Source organism: Mastigoproctus giganteus, chromosome 8 (assembly GCF_048544385.1).
Source record: "Mastigoproctus giganteus isolate SK-2022 chromosome 8, ASM4854438v1, whole genome shotgun sequence".
Taxonomy (NCBI): Eukaryota; Metazoa; Arthropoda; class Arachnida; order Uropygi; family Thelyphonidae; genus Mastigoproctus; species Mastigoproctus giganteus.
Window position 1 is genome coordinate 230,791,172 of NC_143582.1, and position 22,190 is coordinate 230,813,361.

The following is a 22,190-nucleotide window of genomic DNA, read 5'->3' on the forward strand; positions in this document are numbered from 1 at the left end:
GATCTGTACCCTCGAAATGTAAGGAAGATTGGATCTGCCACGATGTTCATCATAACCTCAGAAGTCATCAATCATACTGCATGATGGAAGAGATGGGGAAGGGTTGACCAGAACTTAACTCTAGAGATTAAACATGGGTTCCACCACTTCAAGCCTCCAATAAGCAAAGTGGTGGTATTGCACCGGTTGATGAGAATCATCTATCACCTAGTAATGCCTGGTAACAAAGAGGTGCGGCATTCCTCCATGCAGGGGTCGAGGTGTGGGCGCCACACCTCGACCCCTGCTTGCATTGGTTCACACCTGGGTGGTCGCCCACCATGTACTTGTGCATGGAGGTTATAAACAGGATTTAACAGTCCCACCATCGTGAAGGGGCAAACAGAGGATTTGGCTGTCACAGATCCTCCGGACTTCACCGAAATTGGGTACACTTGACTTGATTGTCACCTGAATATCAGTCTCATCAGCGTTTTAGACTTCCAGGTAGCAAGTACAGCTTGTCTGGTATATCTGAGAGAATGTCTGTGACAACCTCAAGGTAGATAGCATCAGGAAATCTTCGTGCCCCCTACTATTTAGTGTATATCATCACTGTAGAAACAGTCTCTTCTGTTATATACATGGGATGCATATAAATTATCAACCTACTCAGAAGCCTATGGCAGATATAAGCTAGTCTGTAATTAGGTCAGGCAGGCGTTGGCAGATTACAAGAAATCTTTGGAAAAGGATGCTATGAAAAACAGCAAGGATTTCTTTACTTATATAAACTGTTAAAGGAAGGAGAAGAATCTGATTGGTCCACTTGATATCGATGGTTTGATTGTTGATGATCGTGCTCAGATAGCAAAGAAACTGAATGAGTATTTTGCATCTACATTCACACATGAGGAGTTATTAAGGTTTGAAAATGGCAGAAGGTTATCAGATTGTAGCAGGATGCTTAATGATTTTGTAATAACTGAGAGCAAAGTGGAGGAGAAATTGTTGAAGTTAAACATAAGAAGGCACCTTCGGTGGATGGGATCTATCCAGTTATATTGAAGGAGGCAGCAAAGCAACTAAGCAAACCCTTAGCCATAATTATGAGAGCATCCTGAGACTCAGGGGAGGTCCCCATGGACTGGAGATGTGCAAATATATCCCAAATTCACAAAGGGGGATCGAATGGTGACAAGAGTAATTACAGACCAATTAGTTTAACTTCTGTTCCGGGTAAAATAATGGCGTCACTGGTTAAAGATGCATTGCAGGATCATCTAGACAAGACTGCAGCAGTAATTCAGACACAGCATGGGTTTGTTAAGGGAAATTCTTGTGTGACAAATTTGATAGGATATTATGATGTGGTTACAAAGGAACTGGATGCAAAAAATAATTTTGATATCATATATTTGGATTTTAGGAAAGCTTTTGATACTGTTGTGCATGGAAGAATATTGTACAAATTGGAGCAGAATAGTATTAAGGGTAAGTTGCTACAATGGATAAAAGGATGGTTAAGTTGGAGAAGACAGAGTGTGGTAATCAATGGGTGCTGCTCTTCATGGCGTCTCCATTGCCAGGTGGGAAGGAGCAACAGTGCGTAGCACATGCTTCTTGATTAGACCGGGGTTCGAGCCCGTTACCACCAAATGCGGAGGATGCGGAAAGGTCAGGGAATGACCACGGCATATTCCAGAGCAATATGGCCTTAGTTGCTAATGCTCCTAAAAACCAAATAACAAGCTGCTCTTCGTGGACAAATGTTATTAGTGGAGTCCCACAGGGTTCGGTGTTGGGCCCAATGTGCTACTGCAACAGGATCTAGAATATTTGGGCAGATGGGCTAAGAAATGGCAACTGAAGTGGCAACCCTGACAAATACAAAGTACTGCATATGAGTAGAAGTAACCTCAGAGAAACATACCAACTGTGTGGTACTACACTTAAGGTTGTAGAAAATGAAAAAAACCTGGGAGTAATTGTGAAGTCAGATATGAAGTTTTCTGAGCAATGCAGACAGGCTGCCAGGGCAGATCATGGGGTTTTGGTCAAAGATATATAGGAATTTTGCTAGCAGGGAAAAGGAGGTGATTGTCCCCCCGTATAAGGCAATGGTCAGGCCACCTTGAGTACTGCGTACAGGTCTGGAGGCCTCATTTTAGAAAGGATGGACATTTGCTTGAACGTGTACAGAGAAGGGTGACAAGATTGGTGAGGGGAATGAAGGGATCCTCTTACCAAGAGAGGCTTAAGTTCTGCAAATTGCAGTGGCAGGACACTAGGCACCTGCGCGGTGATCTGATTGAGGTGTATAAAGCCTTGAATGGGTTGAGCATGTTGAATTCTGATGGGATCCTTCCACTTGTTGAGATTACGAACTTAAGTGGGCATAAATTGAAATTAAGAAAGACAGATGTAGAATAGATGTGCGGAAATTTGCTTTTAGCCAGCGGGTGGTTAATTGCTGGAATAAATTTCCATCTGTCATTGTGGAAGTTGATAGGTTAAATAAATTTAAGGAAGAACTGGACAGACATTTGGAGGGAATGGTGTGATTTTTTTTTTTTTTTTTTGGCTGATGCTGCATAAGCTCATACACTTGCTTTCTTACATCACATGCCACTACTACTATTAACAAGGACACTGGGAAAAATTCTACTCAATGAGCTTTGCATAGTCTCTCCATAGCCGAAATGATCAACAAAGAGTTGGACTGCAACAAGGCTTATCATCATTTACTCTTTCCTGTCATGCTTGGATAGGATTGCAGTGACCTTCAGTTTCAATCCTATCTCATGACACATTTTCTGAATGTTGTGCTATACTTTTCTATACAGTGGGACCAACTGATGATGTTACCAACAGCAAATTCAAAATGGGAAGCATTCAAAGAACGTATTGGAAGCTACTAGGCTTTACATACCAACTAAGAAATATTGTTCAAGGTTTAGGCCAAAATGGATGTCAGATGAACTAATGAGACATATGGCAGAGAAGAAAAATGCATGGGATACTTACAAATTAACATGACACAGAAGCCTATGATAGATACAAGTTGATATGCAACCAAGTTACAAAGGAGGTTAGGCAGGCGAAGGCAGATTACAAGAAATCCTTGGCAAGGGATGCAAAGAAAAACAGCAAAGAGTTCTTTACTTATGTAAACTCTAGAAGAAAGGGGATGAATCAGTTTGGTCCACTTGATATTGATGGGTCAACTGTTGATGATCCTGCTCAGGTAGCTAACAAACTAAATGAATATTTTGCATCGACATTCACACATGAGGAGTTATTCAGCGAGGGGAATGCCAGAGGTGTATTCAACTCTAGCAGTGAGCTACAGAATCTTGAAATAACTGGGAGTAAAGTGGTGGAGAAACTGTTGAAGATAAACACAAGAAAGGCACCTGGGGTGGATGGGATCTATCCAGTTATATTAAAGGAGGCAGCAAAGGAAGTAAGCAAACCCTTAGCCATAATTATGAGAGCTTCCTTGGACTCTGGGGTGGTACCCATAGACTGGAAATGTGCAAATGTGACCCCAATTCACAAAGGAGGATCAAAGGCTGACACAAGTAATTATAGACCTGTGAGCTTAACTTCTGTTCCAGGAAAATTAATGGAGGCACTGGTTAAAGAAGCACTGCAGGATCATTTAGACAAGACTTCAGTTATAGCTCGGACACAGCATGGCTTTGTTAAGGGGAAGTCTTGCCTGACCAATTTGATTGGATACTATGATGCAGTCACAAAAGAACTGGATGCAGGGAATAGCTTTGATATTATATACTTGGATCTTAGAAAGGCTTTTGATACTGTTGGACATGGAAGACTGCTACACAAATTGGAGCAGTGTGACATTGGAGGCAAATTGCTGCTATGGATAAAGGGGTGGTTGAGGGGGAGAAGACAGAGAGTGGTAATCAATGGACACTGCTCATCGTGGACTAATGTTATTAGTGGAGTCCCTCAGGGCTCAGTGTTGGGTCCATTATTGTTTTCTGTATTTATAAATGATATTGATGATGGTATATCAAGCTTAATGTCCAAGTTTGCAGACGATACGAAGGTTGGCAGGGTTGTCAAGGACACTACTGACACTATGCTGCTGCAACAGGATCTGGAAAGATTGAGCAGATGGGCTGAGAGGTGGCAAATGAAGTTTAACCTTGACAAATGTAAAGTACTACACATGGGAAACAGCAACCCTAGAGCAACGTATCAACTCTGTGGTACTACACTGACAGTGGTAGAGAATGAAAGGGACTTGGGGGTGGTTGTGCAGGCAGATATGAAGTTCTCTGAGCAGTGCAGATGGGCTGCAAGAGTAGCTCATGGAGTATTGTCAATGATATACAGTAATTTTTCCAGCAGGGATAAGGAGGTGATTATTCCCTTGTATAAGGCAATGGTCAGGCCACACCTAGAGTACTGTATACAGGTCTGGAGGCCTCATTTCAAGAAGGATGTAGAGCTGCTGGAACGAGTACAGAAAAGGGCAACAAGATTAGTGAATGAAACAAAGGGGTGCTCTTACGAAGAAAGGCTTAAGTTTTGCAAATTACAGTGTCTGGAGACTAGGGGCACCAGCGAGGTGATCTGATAGAGGTGTATAAAGCCTTGAATGGTTTGAGCATGCTCAATGCTGATGGGATTCTTCCTCTAGCTCAGAATAATCACCTGAGAGGGCATAAATTCAAATTGAGGAAAGACAGATGTAGGAGAGACGTGCGGAAATTTGCCTTTAGCCAGCGGGTGGTTGGTTGGTGGAGCAGACTTCCATCCCTTGTAGTGGATGTTGATAGCCTAAATAAGCTGGACAGGTATTTTGAACGAACAGAGGGGTGAAGTGGGTTTTTTTTTTTTTTTTTGGCTGATGCTGCATAAGCTTGCTTTCTTGCATCAAATGCCTCTACTAATGCTAATGCTAATGCTTATTTATTAAATCCTTAGATATCCTACTCTTAATATCAGTAGTACCAATATGTACATTACTCTTTTTTCCTTTAAAAATCTAATTCCACCTAGCCTTTTTTGCACAATATATTTCCTGCTCATCTGACAGTCAAATCACCAATTATAGCCACTTCCTGTAATGCTTCAGTTCTGCAAATTTCAGCAGCTGGTAACTAGATGCCTGCAAGGAGCTTTGATTGAGGTGATTGGACTAAATAAGCTGAATATTGGTGCTAAATGATGAAATCTGATGAAGGATATGCAAGGCTGTGAATGGATTGAATAAGCTAAATGCTAATGCCATCTTCCTCTTGCTCAGACATCACATGAGCAAGAGGAAGTTTTTTTAAATGACCAAGAACGTTAGCAGGATAAATGTGCGAAAACTTAACTTCAGCCATTGGATAGTTGGTTTTGGAACATACTTCCATTTGGTGTTGTGGAAGCAGGTAGGTTGAATAAATTTAAGGAAGAACTAGACAGAATATTATAGCAGTTGGACTGGCGATGTGTGAAGTTTTATTCATTTAATTTTCCCTTATCTTTTCTTTTTGCTGATGCTGTATAAGCTTGTTTTCTTGCATCATTTTGCCATTATTGATATTAGAGAAAAAAAATTGAATGTATTGTGTGTACAAATTATTAGGAGTGGTGAAATTAATTTGGTAATGTAATTTTTTTTTTTTTTTTTATTTTGGCTGGTTCTGTGTAAGCTTTGCTTTCTTGCATTATGTTGCCACTAATAATACTAGAAAGGGGGAGAAACATTTAGTAGATGGATTGAAATAATATGTGAATGAAATTTAATTTTTAAATTTTTCTTTAATGTGCTTAGGATGTTAGTGATCGTGTTGACAAGGAACCAACTGACAGTCACATTATAATGATGCTAGAGAGTGGAGGGTTCAGTGTTGTCCGAAGGAACTGGAGGATGCATATTACTACTGAGCTTGAATATGGTAAGCAGCCTTTTGATTTTCCTTCAAGCTAATTTCAAAATGTTAAGATAAAATCCTAAACTGGAAGGATGCCAGCTCCTCTTTAATTCATCATATGTATTCTGCCAAGGGCAGGTTCAAAGAAACTTCAACAGCCACATTCTCATGTCTCCCTATCCTCAGCTCTCTTCTTGTAGCTGGCATGAGCTTAAAATATTCATGACTTCGGTTCTAGCTGTTCAATTTTAAAACAGTTCTGATTTTCATCAAAGATGTTTTAACATAAAACATCTTTCGCGCGTACAGGGTACACATGCAGTTTTTTTTTTATGTGTGTGTGTAGTTTGTATTGTGTATATCTTTGTGATTTTTTGCACACTTTTGGTCTTGGTGTTTCTGCCCGGTGCTGGTCTAAATTTCTTACTTTTTGGCTTAATTCGTAACTTATTTATTTTTTTTTCATTTTTTGGATACATAATCGCATTTTATTACCTCATTTCATATTTTTTACTCTATGCTCATGCACTTTGTATATAGCATAATTTAATAGTTCATGACTATGTTTAGTATGATGTGTCTATGTGATGCATGGTTTTTTATTTATTTTTTAGTTTCTACTTATTTCTGGTTTTGAAAAAATTTTGATCACTAAGTGTGCCATCATAGAACTTTATATTTGTATATCATTGGCATGCATTATTCAATTTTAGTTTAATTTTGTCCTGTGTACATTTGTGTTGCCACCTTTTCCTCACATGTCTCTACAAAGTAAATTATTTTTTCCAATGCTACTTATTTTTTACTGTTTTCAAATCTCTTTACCTTTATTTAGATTAGACTAATAACTTATATGTTCCTAGAAATTTTTTGTTGATTCCGGTTTTTAATTTCAAAAAATGTTTTCAAAATCCTCCTTTTAATCTTTGTAAATTTTTTTGTTTTTTCACAAAATTTTATTTTCATTTTCATCTACTTTGATAACAAAATATATTTTATTCTCATTTTTATTTATGCTTGTTACCCTTTGCCTTGTAGTATACATTAGAAATTAAGACAGATGTTATTTTGTTTGGCTGTTGTCTCATCAGGTCTCAACAGCAATCCTGGCTGTTGACACCTGATGAGAGACCGGTTGTGTAAATTGTGTGGCAATGTCCTTATTTTGTTAATTTTCTAATTATTTTATCAATTTTATAATTATTTATCTCTTATTATAAATTTTTTTATTACCTTCTATCACTCTCTATCTCCTTCTTTTGTTTTTTTTGTTACTTTATTGTCCATGCTCTGTTCAGATTTGGCATTTGCTGCTTTGATTACACTATACTTCTTTTTTCCATTTTTCTACCTTCTTATTTCAACTTATTATTATTATTATTATTATATATATATATATATATATATATATATTATATTATATTATATATTATATAATATATAATATAACATGGGGAGTACAATGTGATATTAAATAATGTAATAATATATTACTAGGGGGCTTTGCACCCTGCTGTGCTCCCTTCTTTTTATAAAATAAAATAAAATACTTACAGAAGCTTTCAATACCATGTGTCTCTTCCTCAGCTATGAATACATAAATACATTAAATATGGAAATCAAGAATGGTACTGTGTGGTCATGCTAAATAAACAAAGTGCATGCACGAGGTTTATCTAGCATGACCATGCATTAACAGAAGCTTGTTTTACCACAGTAAAACAAGCTACTGCTACTTATTTTAGTATTTGTTACATCATCATCATCATCATCAGCCATTTTCAATCCACTGCAGGATGAAGATCTCTCCAGCAACTTTCCAGTTCCTTCTGTTTTGAGTACTGGCCATCCATTTACTACTCACAAACTCATGAATTACATCTATCCATCTCTGCCTTTGTCTTCCAGGTTTTCTTCTGGCTCCTCTTGGATACCATTCTGTTATTTTCTTACTCCATCTGTCATCATGTCTTCGAGCTATGTGTCCTGCCCAAGACCATTTTAGTTCTTTAGTTTTGATAAGAATGTCCTTTACTTGAGTTTGCTGCCTAATCCATGTGTTTCTCTTCTTATCTAACAGTCTGATTCCCAATATGATTCGTTCCATTCTTCGCTGTGTAGTTCTCAGCTTCTCTTCCATTCTTTTGGTGAGTGCCCAAGTCATGGGCACTCCATAAGTCATGGGCCGACCGGGTTAGCCGGGTGGGTAAAGTGCCTCTCTGGCGACCCAAAGGTTGCGGGTTTGAATCCCGACTCGGGCTTGGATCAAAGTACTACAAAAAACCTTGGGAGGTGCACTATGGCCACAGAAGCCGATGCACCAACAACTACCATACGTCATGGTGGGGAGTATACATTGGTTCATTATTTTACGTTTCAGACAAACCGGGATATTGCTCTTCAGTATGTGACTATATTTCCTGAATGCTATCCATCCAAAATTTATTCTTCTCTTGACTTCCAGCCATTTATCATTATTACAGCTAATAACTTGTCCCAGATAAGTATATGACTCCACCTTTTAAATTACTGCTCCTTCAATCATTATTTCCCTTTCTGTGGCATACTTGTTCATCATTACTTTTGTTTTAGCCATATTCATCTTTAGTCCAAAATCCTTACTAGCTGTGCATAACTGATTAAGATTTTCCTCTAATTCTTTGGGATCGTGGCTTATGACCACAATGTCATCTGCAAACCGTAAATGGTTTAGGAACTCTCTGTTCACATTGACTCCTTTCTGCGACCAGTCTAATCTTCTGAAAGCTTTCTCAAGGGCAGCAGTAAACAGCTTCGGAGATATTGTGTCTCCTTGTCGAACTCCTTTCTCAATTTTAAATTTCCTACTGTCTTTGTCTAGTCTAATAAAGGAGGTAGCACTCTCATATATTTTCTTCAAAATCATAATATATGGGGTATCAATGCCTTGTCTTTCCAGTCTCCGAAACATTGCCTTATGCTGTATGGAGTCAAATGCCTTTTCATAATCCACAAATGCCAGGCATAATGGTGTTTTATATTCATTTGCTTTCTCCATTAGCTGTGATATTATGTGAAGGCTATCCATAGTTGAGAATCCTTTCCTAAAGCCAGCTAGCTCTTTCGGTTGATTCTCATCAAGATATTCTTTCTAATCTGTTAGTAATGACCCTTGTGAACAACTTGTAGATGTGGGATAACAAGCTAATTGGTCTATAATTTCCAATTTCTGATTTATCTCCTTTCTTATGCAGCAAAACTATGATTGCATTATTCCACTGCTTAGGCGTCACACCTTTTCTAATGCACTTTGTGAAGAGCCTTGCCAGTTTTTGTGTTATATCTCTTCCTCCCAATTTTAACAACTCTACAGTAGCTTCATCTGCCCCCGGGGCTTTCTGATTCTTCATTTTCTTCAATACATGTTCTATCTCATCAGGAAGAATATCGGGTAGTAGTAGTAGTAGTAGCATGTGATGCAAGAAAGCAAGTGTATGAGGTTATGCAGCATCAGCCAATAAAAAAAAAAAAAAAAAACACACCATTCCCTCCAAATGCCTGTCCAGTTGCTCCTTAAATTTATTCAACCTATCAACATCCACAACGACAGATGGAAATTTTGTTCCATCAATTAACCACCCGCTGGCTAAAGGCAAATTTCCGCACATCTATTCTACATCTGTCTTTTCTTAATTTGAATTTATGCCCCCTTAGGTTCGTAATCTGAACAAGTGGAAGGATCCCATCAGAATTCAGCGTGCTCAACCCATTCAAGGCCTTATGCACCTCAATCAGATCACTGCACAGGTGCCTAGTCTCCAGCCACTGCAATTTGCAGAACTTAAGCCTCTCTTGGTAAGAGGATCCCTTCATTCCCCTCACCAATCTTGTTGCCCTTCTCTGTACACGCTTAAGTAAATCTACATCCTTCCTAAAATGACGCCTCCAGACCTGTACGCAGTACTCAAGGTGTGGCCTGACCATTGCCTTATACAGAGGGACAATCACCTCCTTCTCTCTGCTAGCAAAATTCCTATTTATCATTGACAAAACCCCATGACCTGCCCTGGCAGCCTGTCTACATTGCTCAGAAAACTTCATATCTGACTGCACAATTACTCCCAGGTACGTTTTCATTTTCTACCACCTTAAGCGTAGTACCACACAGTTGCTACGTTTCTCTGGGGTTACTTCTACCCATATGCAGTACTTTGCATTTGTCAAGGTTAAACTTCAGTTGCCACTTCTTAGCCCATCTGCCCAAATTATCTAGATCCTGTTGCAGTAGCACACTGCCATTACTGTCATTAACAACCCTGCCAACTTTTGTATCATCTGCAAACGTCGACACTAAGCCTGATATACCTTCATAAATATCATTGATAAATATACAAAACAACAGTGGACCTAACACCGAACCCTGTGGGACACCACTAATAACATTAGTCCACGAAGAGCAGCACCCATTGATTACCACCCTCTGTCTTCTCCCACTTAACCATCCTTTTATCCATTGTAGCAACTTACCCTTAATACCATTCTGCTCCAATTTGTACAATAGTCTTCCATGCGCAACAGTGTCAAAAGCTTTCCTGAAATCCAAATATATGATATCAAAATTATTTTTTGCATCCAGTTCCTTTGTAACAACATCATAATATCCTATCAAATTTATCAGACAAGACTTTCCCTTAACAAACCCATGCTGTGTCTGAATTCTTGTCTAGATGATCCTGCAATGCATCTTTAACCAGTGACTCCATTTTTTTACCCGGAACAGAAGTTAAACTAACTGGTCTGTAATTACTCGTGTCACCCTTCGATTCCCCTTTGTGAATTGGGGATACATTTGCACAACTCCAGTCTGTGGAAACCTCGCTTGAGTCCAAGAATGCTCTCATAATTATGGCTAAGGGTTTGCTTAGTTGCTTTGCCGCCTCTGGCTTTCCCTGCCTAACCTCCTTTGTGACCTGATTACAGACTAGCTTATATCTGCCGTAGGCTTCTGAGTCACTTGATAATTTATATTCATCCCATGCATTTTTCTTCTCTGTACGAGTCTCATTAGTTCATTAGATAACCCTTTAGGCCTAAACCTTGAACAGTATTTCTTAATAGGTATGAAACTTTTAGTAGCATCCACGATTAATTCCTTGAATGCTTCCCACTTAGAATTTACTGTTGGTAACATCGTCGGTTTATCCAAGTGCAGAATTTAAAAACTGTCGGAGACCACTGTACTCACCTTTACGGAAGCAAAAACTCTTTCCTTTACCCCTGATGGTAATTAAATCTCTAAGTAAATCCCACATCAGTACACTGTGATCACTGCCACCTAGTGGTTCCTTTATCTGCAAATTCTTAATACACGAATGATCACTGCTGATAACCAGATCAAGGGTATTACTTTCTCTGGTTGCGTCTCGAATATGCTGCTGCAGAAAACAATCCATCCAATAAATCCACAAACGTCTGACTAGTGTGTGAGTGACCAACCCACAAGTTCCAGTCAATATCTGGGAAATTAAAATCCCCCATTATAAGACATTCCAATTTACTAGCCCACTCTATTTTCCTGTACAATTGTTCATTGTATTCATTCGAGTCAGGGGTTCAAATCTGGTGAGTATGGGCTTGGCACACCCAGGGTCCTGAGCTGGATATCATCATTCTTCTCTTTCTTGGTGATTCCCTTCTAGTTCTCTCTCTCTCTCTCTCTCTCTCTCTCTCTCTCTCTCTCTCTCTCTCTCTCTCTCTCTCTCTCTCTCTCTCTCTCTCTCTCTCTCTCTCTCTCTCAGGGTAACTCGGGGAATTTTTTTTTTTTTGGCTGGTGCGGCATAAGCCTCAGGCTTCATTGCACCATATAGCTAATAATAATAATAATAACACACTCCTACTCTTTATTTTTGCTTTCACAGAGCTTATGTCAAACGAAACTGACTCAACAGTGCACTGTTCATCTATATCAACTGGGAGGCGCCTCCGTAGCCAGGTGGGAAGGAGCAGCAGTGCATAGCACATTCTTCTTGATTAGACTGGGGTTCGAGCCCATCACCACCAAATACGAAGGGTGCGGAAAGGTCAGGGAATGACCACCGCATATCCCCGGAGCAATATGGCCTTAGTTGCTAATGCTCCTATAAACAAAATAACATAACATAACATATGAACTGGATGCACTTCTTTTGATTTTATGTTTTTCTTAATTAACAGCATAACACCTCCTCCCTTTCTATCCTGTCTATCCTTTCTGTACACATTGTACTCCCCAAATTCCAGTTCAGCATTCCTTATATCTGTGTGACACCACATCTCTGCTAACCCAACAATATCCGCCTTTGATGTCTTGACCAACACTTCAAATTCATCAAATTTATTTACTATACTCCTAGCACTGGTGTACATGCAAGCATACATGCTCCTACTCCTATTCCTAGTTGCCCTAACACATCCCACATACCCACCTATTTCAGGATGACTGCCATTCGTCCCTGAAACCCCCAACACCCCACTCTCCAGGTCGCTACTTATTCTAATAGAAGTTGTGCAAGAATCACCTTCACCTATGCCTACGGCTACTGTTAAACTATTAGTCCTTGTATCCCCCCCAAGCTATCAGTTTTTCGACCCACCTAACACTGCCTCGATAGCATCAGCAAATATTCTTGCACCCTTTCTATTTAAGTGTATCCCAACCCTATAGAAGCAGTCTCTCCTGTTAACAAGTACAGTCCAGGCTGAAAAAAATTCTACCCCTTGAGCCTTGCACATTCTTTCCAGGGCCGAATTGATCGACAAGGCTCTCATCATATACTCCCTTCTATCGTGTCTGGGCAGAATTGCAGACACTTTCAAATTCAACCCCAATTTTTGGCTTTTGTTCAACAGTGACCTGTACTTGTTAAGTAATTCTGCCGGTCTCCTACTCCTAATATCATTAGTGCCAACGTGTACAACTATATCACCTTTTGTGCCCTTAAAAGATGATGTCCGCTCTACAACATCATCAACCTTTGCCCCTGACAGACATATCCTGGTCCTCTTCCACCTATCTTTTTTTACGAAGCATGTTTCCTGTTTCCCTGACAATATAGTCTCGAACAACTACTAGTTCCTGAGGGACCAGCGCATTCTACCGTGGGGGTTGCCGCTGTGTTGCATGATGACAAAGTGCAAGCTCTGGCATTGATGTGGGCAGCTGAGAGCCTGATGGGCCCCTCAATTTAGATCTTTCGAGGGCATCGACCCTGTCCTTCAAACTCTCATATAGGCCCATAACAACGCTGAGGTGTTGCCTGAATTCCTTACACTCATTACATCGCGCACACACAAAGACATTCCCCATGGCAATATCATGTTCCGTTCCAGAGAGTTCGGCAAACATTTCACAAGTTGCACATTTTTTTAGGCTCTGATGCGTTGGAGAATTGCCCCCCTCAGTTCTCCCCCATATCACAGCACTCTTGCCACTTGTGCCCGTTGCTTTGCTGCTCTAGTTTGGGGCATGATACTGTAAATTAATAAAATCAATAAATTAAATTAATTAAATGTCAATACTACGCTATCTAATAGAAACAGTGAAGCATATTACTCTATAAATTATACGTTAGAGCTACCTAACTACCTCAATTAAAAATTTGAATTCCCTACAATTGCTGCAAGATTCAAACGAAATAACGGTTTCACGTATATTAAGTATTACATATATCTACAAAAACTGTTTATCTAAATTAAAATAAAAATAACCAGCGTAACTATAACTATAAGACTATGTATTAAGTACAATATAAAATAACAATTATGTAAATAAAAAGGCAAACACTTATTGTTTTTTCGGAGCCTGCAACTGACAGCTGTAATTTTTAAAGAGGGTATGTCGTATGTGTTGCTACTTTGCAATCCATCTTCCCCGCTGCTGGCATCATTCCCCTCTCCTTGTATAATTCTCTATAGTAGTCTTCTGCTATTTGAATTATGCCTTCTCTGCTGTTTATAAGTACACCATCACTATTCTTCAGTTTCAGTATCATTTGTCTTTCTGTATTACTGCTCATGGCTGCTGATTTAAATCCTTTGTTTTCCCTTAATGCTTGTTCTACTTTTCTTGTGTTAAATCTTCTTATGTCCTCTCTCAGTCTCTTTCTAATGGCTTTGCATAACTCAGTATACTCAATTTTCTCCCTGTCAGTGTTTTTCTTGCTTTTCATTTGTTGTCTTCAGTTCATCATGACAAGTGTTTCTTGACTAATTTTTTCTTCTTTGGATTTGTTTTTCCCTATAGGTTTCTTATGCTTTATCACTTTCAGAAAGTTGTAATATTCCTTGTTGATATCTTGGTCCTGAGCAGTCTGCAGAAGCTCAAACTTGTTCTTAAGTTCCAGTACATACTGCTTTTTCTCCTCTTCTGTTATCTCAAAGACCTTTGTATTATTTACTCGAGTCAGTTTTTTCCTTTCCTACATCTATATCAAGTGTACATCTTACCATTCTGTGATCACTTCCAACATTTACCTTATTCAGGACGGTAACATCATTCACAATATATCTTCTGTTAGTGAGGATGAAGTCGATTTCATTAGTTGTAATCCATTTGGACTCTTCCATGTCCACTTTCTGTTCTCTCTTTTCTTGAAAAAAGTGTTCATTACTGACAGTCCTTGAGATTCTGCAAATTCCACAAGTCTTTCACCTCTTTCATTTCTTTCACCAATTCCAAAATTTCCTATAGTTCTCCTTTCTGTGCTGTTTTGTCTTTTTCCAACCTTAGCATTGAAGTCTCCCATAATAATAGTGTAGTGGGTTTTCTGCTCATCTAGAAGACTCAATTTCGGTGTACATTTCTTCAACCTCTTCATCATCATGGCTCGATGTTGGTGCATAAATCATTATAATCTTTAGCTTGTACCTCTTAGAAATCTTGAGTATTAGTCTTGACACCCTTTGTGATGTACTTTTGAATTTCAAAATGTTGTTTTTAAAATATTTATGGACCAGAAACCCAACTCGTCCTTCACTCCTTTCACTATTTCCATTGGTGTACAGCAGATTTCCACTTGATAAACTTATAAGTGATTTATTTCTTCTTCTTGTTTCAGCCAAACCAATGATATTCCAATTCACATTTTCTAATTCCTTTTCCAGCTCTAATATCCTGTCTTCACCGATGAGTGATCTTACGTTACAACAGGCCAGGTTCAGTTTCCGTGCATGGCAGCCTGGTCGTACCCAGAGATACTTAGCACCCTCTGCTTCCACTCTGATCCTCTCACTGCCGTAAGAGGGAGAGTGAAAGCTGCTGGGGACTGAGGGCCATTTGTTTCGTCGTGCTATCATATGCTGGAGGGTTTGGTCTTTTCCTCTTCACGCTGACCAGGTGTCTTGAAGAGAACCACTCTACATGTTCGTTGCCACCTAAGTGACATAACAGGGCTTACCATCGAGAAGGTGTGCATGAGTGGATTTTAGGGAGGCAGGCCAACCGGACTTCTCCTAAATCTTCTGTAGTAGAGAGATATTGGATCCATCAGTGTTTTAGGCTGAGTGTCTGATAACACACAGGATACCTGTTCCCCTCTAAGCCCCTTTGTTACATATTACCACATAACCCACATCCCTCTTCTCCTATTGGCTGAATAATTATCTAGGAGGAAAATTATTTTAATGTATAGAAAGATATATACTATTATATTATTTAATATCACTACTTTTATAAGAGAATTTGTTTACATTGCTGAACATGGAGTCAGTGGTTCAGTATGATGTTAAAGACTAATTTTACATCTGTATGTTTAAATATACCTTTAATTTTGTTAGTTATTGAACTGTGGTAAAGCAAGGATAAAATTTTGTTAAAATTTTCTAATAATTTATTCTTATTGAGTGGAAGTCTATGATGCATATTATTATTTCATTTAAATGCATTATTTAAAATAAAGTTACAGAATGATGAAAAATGCTGAAGCCTATCACAGCTACAAGTTGATCTGTAATAGTATGAAAGAAAAGATGAAGTTGGAAAAAGCTGAGTATGAGAAATTGCCACAATGTCATGAATGTTGTCTATAAAATTAGCGAGCAAAGAATGGTGACAAAGAGTTTTTTCACATACTTGAAAACAAATGAGATCGGACCCTTGCATAATGGGTGCAGAAAAGTTTTAGATAATAACCTAGGCTGATGTTGCAGATGAATTGATCCAGTACCTCACATCAATCCATACAGATAAGTACCTTTATAGTGAAGAAAGCTAAATACAACCATTTGTTTGTATTTGGTTGCTAAATACAACCCTGTTAACAGTGATGGAATACACTTAAATAGAAAGGGTACAAGAATATTTGCTGATGCTATCGAGGCAATATTAGGTGGGTCAGAAAACTGCTAGTTTTGGGGATTCACAGACTAATAGATTAACAGTAGCCTCATTTTCCCAGAGGTGAAAATGATTCTTGAACTGCTTCTATTGGAATCAGCAACAGCCCAGAAAGCAAGTGCTGGGGATTACAGGAACTGCTGGGAGTCAAGAAACAAGTAAATATGTGGGTTGTGTTAGAGTAACTAAGATTAGAGTAACTGGACAGTGCAGTGTTGAGTCAGTTTGGTGTGACATAAGCATTGGGAGATCAAAATTGAGAGTAGGAGTGTGCTATAGGCCTAATGACTCTAATGAGTATAATAAGAAACTGTACAGGGAAATAGAGTGGACCAGTAAATCAGAGAGTCTTATAATGGGAGATTTTAATTTCCCAGATATTGACTGGAATTTGGGGGCTGGTCACTGACACACTAGCAGGGCTTTTGTGGATTTATTGGATGATTGTTTTCTGCATCAGCATGTTCGGGAGGAAACTAGAGGGAGTAATACTCTTGATTTGAATATCAGCAGTGTTTCTTCGTGCATTAAGAATCTGCAGATAAATGAACCACTAGGTGGCAGTGATCACAGTGTGCTGAAGTGGGATTTATTCAAAGAGGTAACTACCATTAGGGGTAAAGGGAAGGGTTATTGCTTTCTTAAAGGCGACTACGATGGACTGAGACAGTATTTAAATTCTATACAGTGGGACCAACTGATGATGTTACCAACAGCAAATTCAAAATGGGAAGCATTCAAAGAACTTATCTTGGAAGCTACTAGGCTTTACATACCAACTAAGAAATATTGTTCAAGGTTTAGGCCAAAATGGATGTCAGATGAACTAATGAGACATATGGCAGAGAAGAAAAATGCATGGGATACTTACAAATTAACACATGACACAGAAGCCTATGATAGATACAAGTTGATATGCAACCAAGTTACAAAGGAGGTTAGGCAGGCGAAGGCAGATTACGAGAAATCCTTGGCAAGGGATGCAAAGAAAAACAGCAAAGAGTTCTTTACTTATGTAAACTCTAGAAGGAAGGGGATGAATCAGATTGGTGCACTTGATATTGATGGGTCAACTGTTGATGATCCTGCTCAGGTAGCTAACAAACTAAATGAATATTTTGCATAGTCATTCACACATGAGGAGTTATTCAGCGAGGGGAATGCCAGAGGTGTATTCAACTCTAGCAGTAAGCTACAGAATCTTGAAATAACTGGGAGTAAAGTGGAGGAGAAACTGTTGTAGATAAACACAAGAAAGGCACCCGGGGTGGATGGGATCTATCCAGTTATATTAAAGGAGGCAGCAAAGGAAGTAAGCAAACCCTTAGCCATAATTATGAGAGCTTCCTTGGACTCAGGGGAGGTACCCATAGACTGGAAATGTGCAAATGTGACCCCAATTCACAAAGGAGGATCAAAGGCTGACACAAGTAATTATAGACCTGTGAGCTTAACTTCTGTTCCAGGAAAATTAATGGAGGCACTGGTTAAAGAAGCACTGCAGGATCATTTAGACAAGACTTCAGTTATAGCTCGGACACAGCATGGTTTTGTTAAGGGGAAGTCTTACCTGACCAATTTGATTGGATACTATGATGCAGTCACAAAAGAACTGGATGCAGGGAATAGCTTTGATATTATATACTTGGATCTTAGAAAGGCTTTTGATACTGTTGCACATGGAAGACTGCTACACAAATTGGAGCAGTGTGACATTGGAGGCAAATTGCTGCTATGGATAAAGGGGCGGTTGAGGGGGAGAAGACAGAGTGGTAATCAGCGGACACTGCTCATCGTGGACTAATGTTATTAGTGGAGTCCCTCAGGGCTCAGTGTTGGGTCCATTATTGTTTTCTGTATTTATAAATGATATTGATGATGGTATATCAAGCTTAATGTCCAAGTTTGCAGACGATACAAAGGTTGGCAGGGTTGTCAAGGACACTACTGACACTATGCTGCTGCAACAGGATCTGGAAAGGTTGAGCAGATGGGCTGACAGGTGGCAAATGAAGTTTAACATTCACAAATGTAAAGTACTACACCAGCAACCCCAGAGCAACGTATCAACTCTGTGGTACTACACTGAGAGTGGTAGAGAATGAAAGGGACTTGGGGTGGTTGTTCAGGCAGATATGAAGTTCTCTGAGCTGTGCAGACGGGCTGCAAGAGTAGCTCATGGAGTATTGTCAATGATATACAGGAATTTTTCCAGCAGGGATAAGGAGGTGATTATTCCCTTGTATAAGGCAATGGTCAGGCCACACCTAGAGTACTGTATACAGGTCTGGAGGCTTCATTTCAAGAAGGATGTAGAGCTGCTGGAACGAGTACAGAGAAGGGCAACAAGATTAGTGAATGGAACAAAGGGGTGCTCTTACGAAAAAGGCTTAAGTTTTGCAAATTACAGTGTCTGGAGACTAGGCACCAGCGAGGTGATCTGATAGAGGTGTATAAAGCCTTGAATGGTTTGAGCATGCTCAATGCTGTTGGGATTCTTCCTCTAACTCAGAATAATCACCTGAGAGGGCATAAATTCAAATTGAGGAAAGACAGATGTAGGATAGACGTGCGAAATTTGCCTTTAGCCAGTGGGTGGTTGGTTGGTGGAACAGACTTACATCCCTTGTAGTGGAGGTTGATAGCCTAAATAAGTTTAAGGCTCAGCTGGACAGGTATTTTGAACGAACAGAGGGGTGAAGTGGAAGTGGGGTTTTTTTTTTTTTTTTTTTTTTTTGCTGATGCTGCATAAGCTTGTTTTCTTGCATCAAATGCCTCTACTAATGCTAATGCTAATTAAGAACAGGTGCATGTACACCAATGCTAGGAGTATATACAGTAAATAAATTTGATGAATTTGAAGTGCTGGTTAAGACATCCAAGGTGGATATTGTTGGGATATCAGAGACAAGGTATCACTCAGATATAAGGAATGCAAAATTGGAATTTGGGGAGTACAATGTGTACAAAAAGAATAGATAGGAGAGGAAAGAGTGGAGGGATTATGCTGTTAGTTAAGAAATACATAAAATCTAAGAAAGTGCATCCAGTTCACATAGATGGACAGTGCAATGTTGAGTCAGTTTGGCGTGACAAGCACTGGGAAAGCAAAAATGAGAATAGGAGTTTGTTATATGCCTAATGACTCTGATGAGTACAACAAACAATTATACAAAGAAATAGAGTGGGCCACTAAATCAAAGTGTCTTATAATGGGGGATTTTAACTTCCAAGATATAGAATATATCTGGGAAGATTATTCTTCCCAGATATATTAATATATATCTGGGAAGATTAATATATATAGAATATTCCCATGGTCATATAGACTGAAACTTGGGAGTTGGTCACTCACACCCTAGCAAAGCTTTTGTGGATTTATTGGATGATTGTTTTCTACAGCAGCATGTTAGAGAGGCAACAAGATGGAGTAACACTTTGATCTGATTATCAGCAGTGATTATTCATGCATTAAGAATTTACGGATAAAGGAACCACTACGTGGCAGTGATCATTGTGTACTGATGCGGGATTTACTTAAAGATGAAACTACCATCAGGGTAAAGGGCAGAGTTTTTGCTTTTGTAAAGGTGACTAGAGTGGTCTCAGAGATTTTTAAGTTCTGTACAGTGGGACCAACTGATGATGTTACCAAAAGCAAATTCTAAATGGGAAACATTCAAGGAAGTAATTTTGGAAGCTAATGGATGTCAAATGAATTAATGACACTCGTGGCAGAGAAGAAAATTGCATGGGATGCATGTAGATTATGAGAGCATCCTTGGACTCAGGGGAAGTCCCCCACGGACTGGAGATATGCAAATGTATCTCCAATTCACAAAAGTGAATAAAAGTGTGACATCAGTAATTACAGACCTGTTAGTTTGACTTCTGTTCCAGGGACAATAATGGAGTCACTGATTAAAGAAGCATTGCAGGATCAGCTAGACAACACAGCAGTAATAATTCAGACAGAGCATACGTTTCTTAAAGTAAAGCCTTGTCTGCCCAATTTGGATACTATGACATGGTCACAAAGGAACTGGATGCAAAAAATAATTTGATATCATATCATGAGCTCCGTAGCCGAGTTGTCAGGAGCGGGAGTGCAGTTGCACACGCTCCTTGAGTTGACTGGGGTTCAAACCCCCTGACTGCTAAATACGGTCGAACTGCCAACCTGCATTGGACCACCATGTCAGATTATGGTCCTTACCCTCAACATGAATTGTTGAGGAGGCTTCCATCCTGCAGTGAGTTGATAATGGCTGCAGTTTACCTTTTTTTTACTTGTATTTCAGGAAAGCTTTTGATACATTTGCACATGGAAGACTACTGTATAAATTGGAGCAGTATGGCATTAAGGGAATTTTGCTACAATGGATAAAAGGATGGTTCAGTGGAAGAAGACAGAGAGTGGTAATCAATGAATACTGCTCTACATGGACTGATGTTATTTGTGATCCCTCAGGGTTCGATGTTGGACCCATTATTTTATATATTGATTAATGATATTGATGAAGGTATATCAGTCTTAATGTCCAAGTTTGCAGATGATTCAAAGGTTGGCAGGGTTGTTAATGACAGTAAAGACAGTATGCTACAGGAACAGGATCTATTAAGGTTAGTAAAATGGCTGAGAAGTGGCAACTGAAGTTTAATATTGACAAATGCAAAGTACTGCATATGGATAGCAGTAAACCAAGAGAAACATACCAACTGTGTGGTATTACGGGAGGTAATGGTGCAGTCAGATATGATGTTTTCTGAACAGTTCAGAAGGTCTGCAAGAGTAACTCATGGTGCCTTGTCAGTGGTATACAGAATTTTTTCTAGCAGGGATAAGGAAGTGATTATCCCCTTGTATAACTCTTGATCTGGTAATCAGCAGTGATCATTCATTTATTAAAAATTTGCATATAAAGGAACCACTAGGTGGCAGTGATTACAATGTACTGATTCGGGATTTACTTAAAGATATAATTACCATCAGGAGTAAAGGAAAGGGTTTTTGCTTCCATAAAGGTGACTAGAATTGTCTCAGACAGTTTTTAAATTCTGCACAGTGGGACCAACTGATGATGTTATCAACAGCAAATTCTGAGTGGGAAGCATTCAAGGAATTAATTGTGGAAGCTAAACTTTTCATACCTATTAAGAAATATTGTTCAAGGTTTCGGCCTAAATGGTTGTCAAATGAACTAATGAGACTCATGGCAGAGAAGAAAAATGCATGTGATGCATATAAATTATCAGACAACACAGAAGCCTATGGCAGATATAAGCTAGTCTGTAATCAAGTCACAAAGGAGGTTAGGCAGGCGAAAGCAGATTACGAGAAATCTTTTGCAAAGGATGCTAAGAAAAAGCAGCAAGGATTTCTTTACTTATATAAACTCTGAAAGGAAGATGATGAATCAGATTGGTCCGATGAGATCAGATTGGTCCGATCAGATATCGATGGTTCGACTGTTGATGATCCTGCTCAGAAAGCAAACAAACTGAATGAGTATTTTCATCTACATTCACACATGAGGAGTTATTAGGGATTGAAAATGCAAGAAGGCTATCAAATTGTAGCAGGGTACTTAATGATTTTGTTATAACTAAGAGCAATGTGGAGGAGAAGTTGTTGAAGTTAAACATAAGAAAGGTACCTGGGGTGGATGAGATCTATCCAGTTATATTAAAGGAGGCAGCCAAGGAACTAAGCAAACCCATAGCCATAATTATGAGAGCATCTTTGGACTCGGTGGCCCCGAGTGCCAAGCGAGTGATCATAGCGATATTTCCAAAGTGATTTGAAAGCGTTTTTTCTCTAAGTGACAGATTGTAGAGATTGTTAAAACCCTCTTTATTTATAAAATTATTTAATTTTGGCTTTTTCTAAATAAAGAACTAAGCTTCATATCAAGGAAGGAAAGACCCTTTCTTTTATATTTATATATATATAACCAATT

At 39.1% G+C, this 22,190-nt stretch overlaps 1 protein-coding gene across 1 annotated transcript in view; it reads left to right on the top strand.

Annotated features, from left to right (window-relative positions):
- The window catches only part of LOC150082409 (serine/threonine-protein kinase/endoribonuclease IRE1-like), a 402,966-nt gene that overhangs the window by 349,009 nt on the left and 31,767 nt on the right, over positions 1 to 22,190 (top strand). Inside the window, exon 21 of the mRNA XM_090380512.1 lies at positions 5,780 to 5,903. Within this exon, the coding sequence (XP_090236638.1) occupies positions 5,780 to 5,903 (124 nt within the window). The remainder of the gene's footprint in view (positions 1 to 5,779; positions 5,904 to 22,190) is intronic.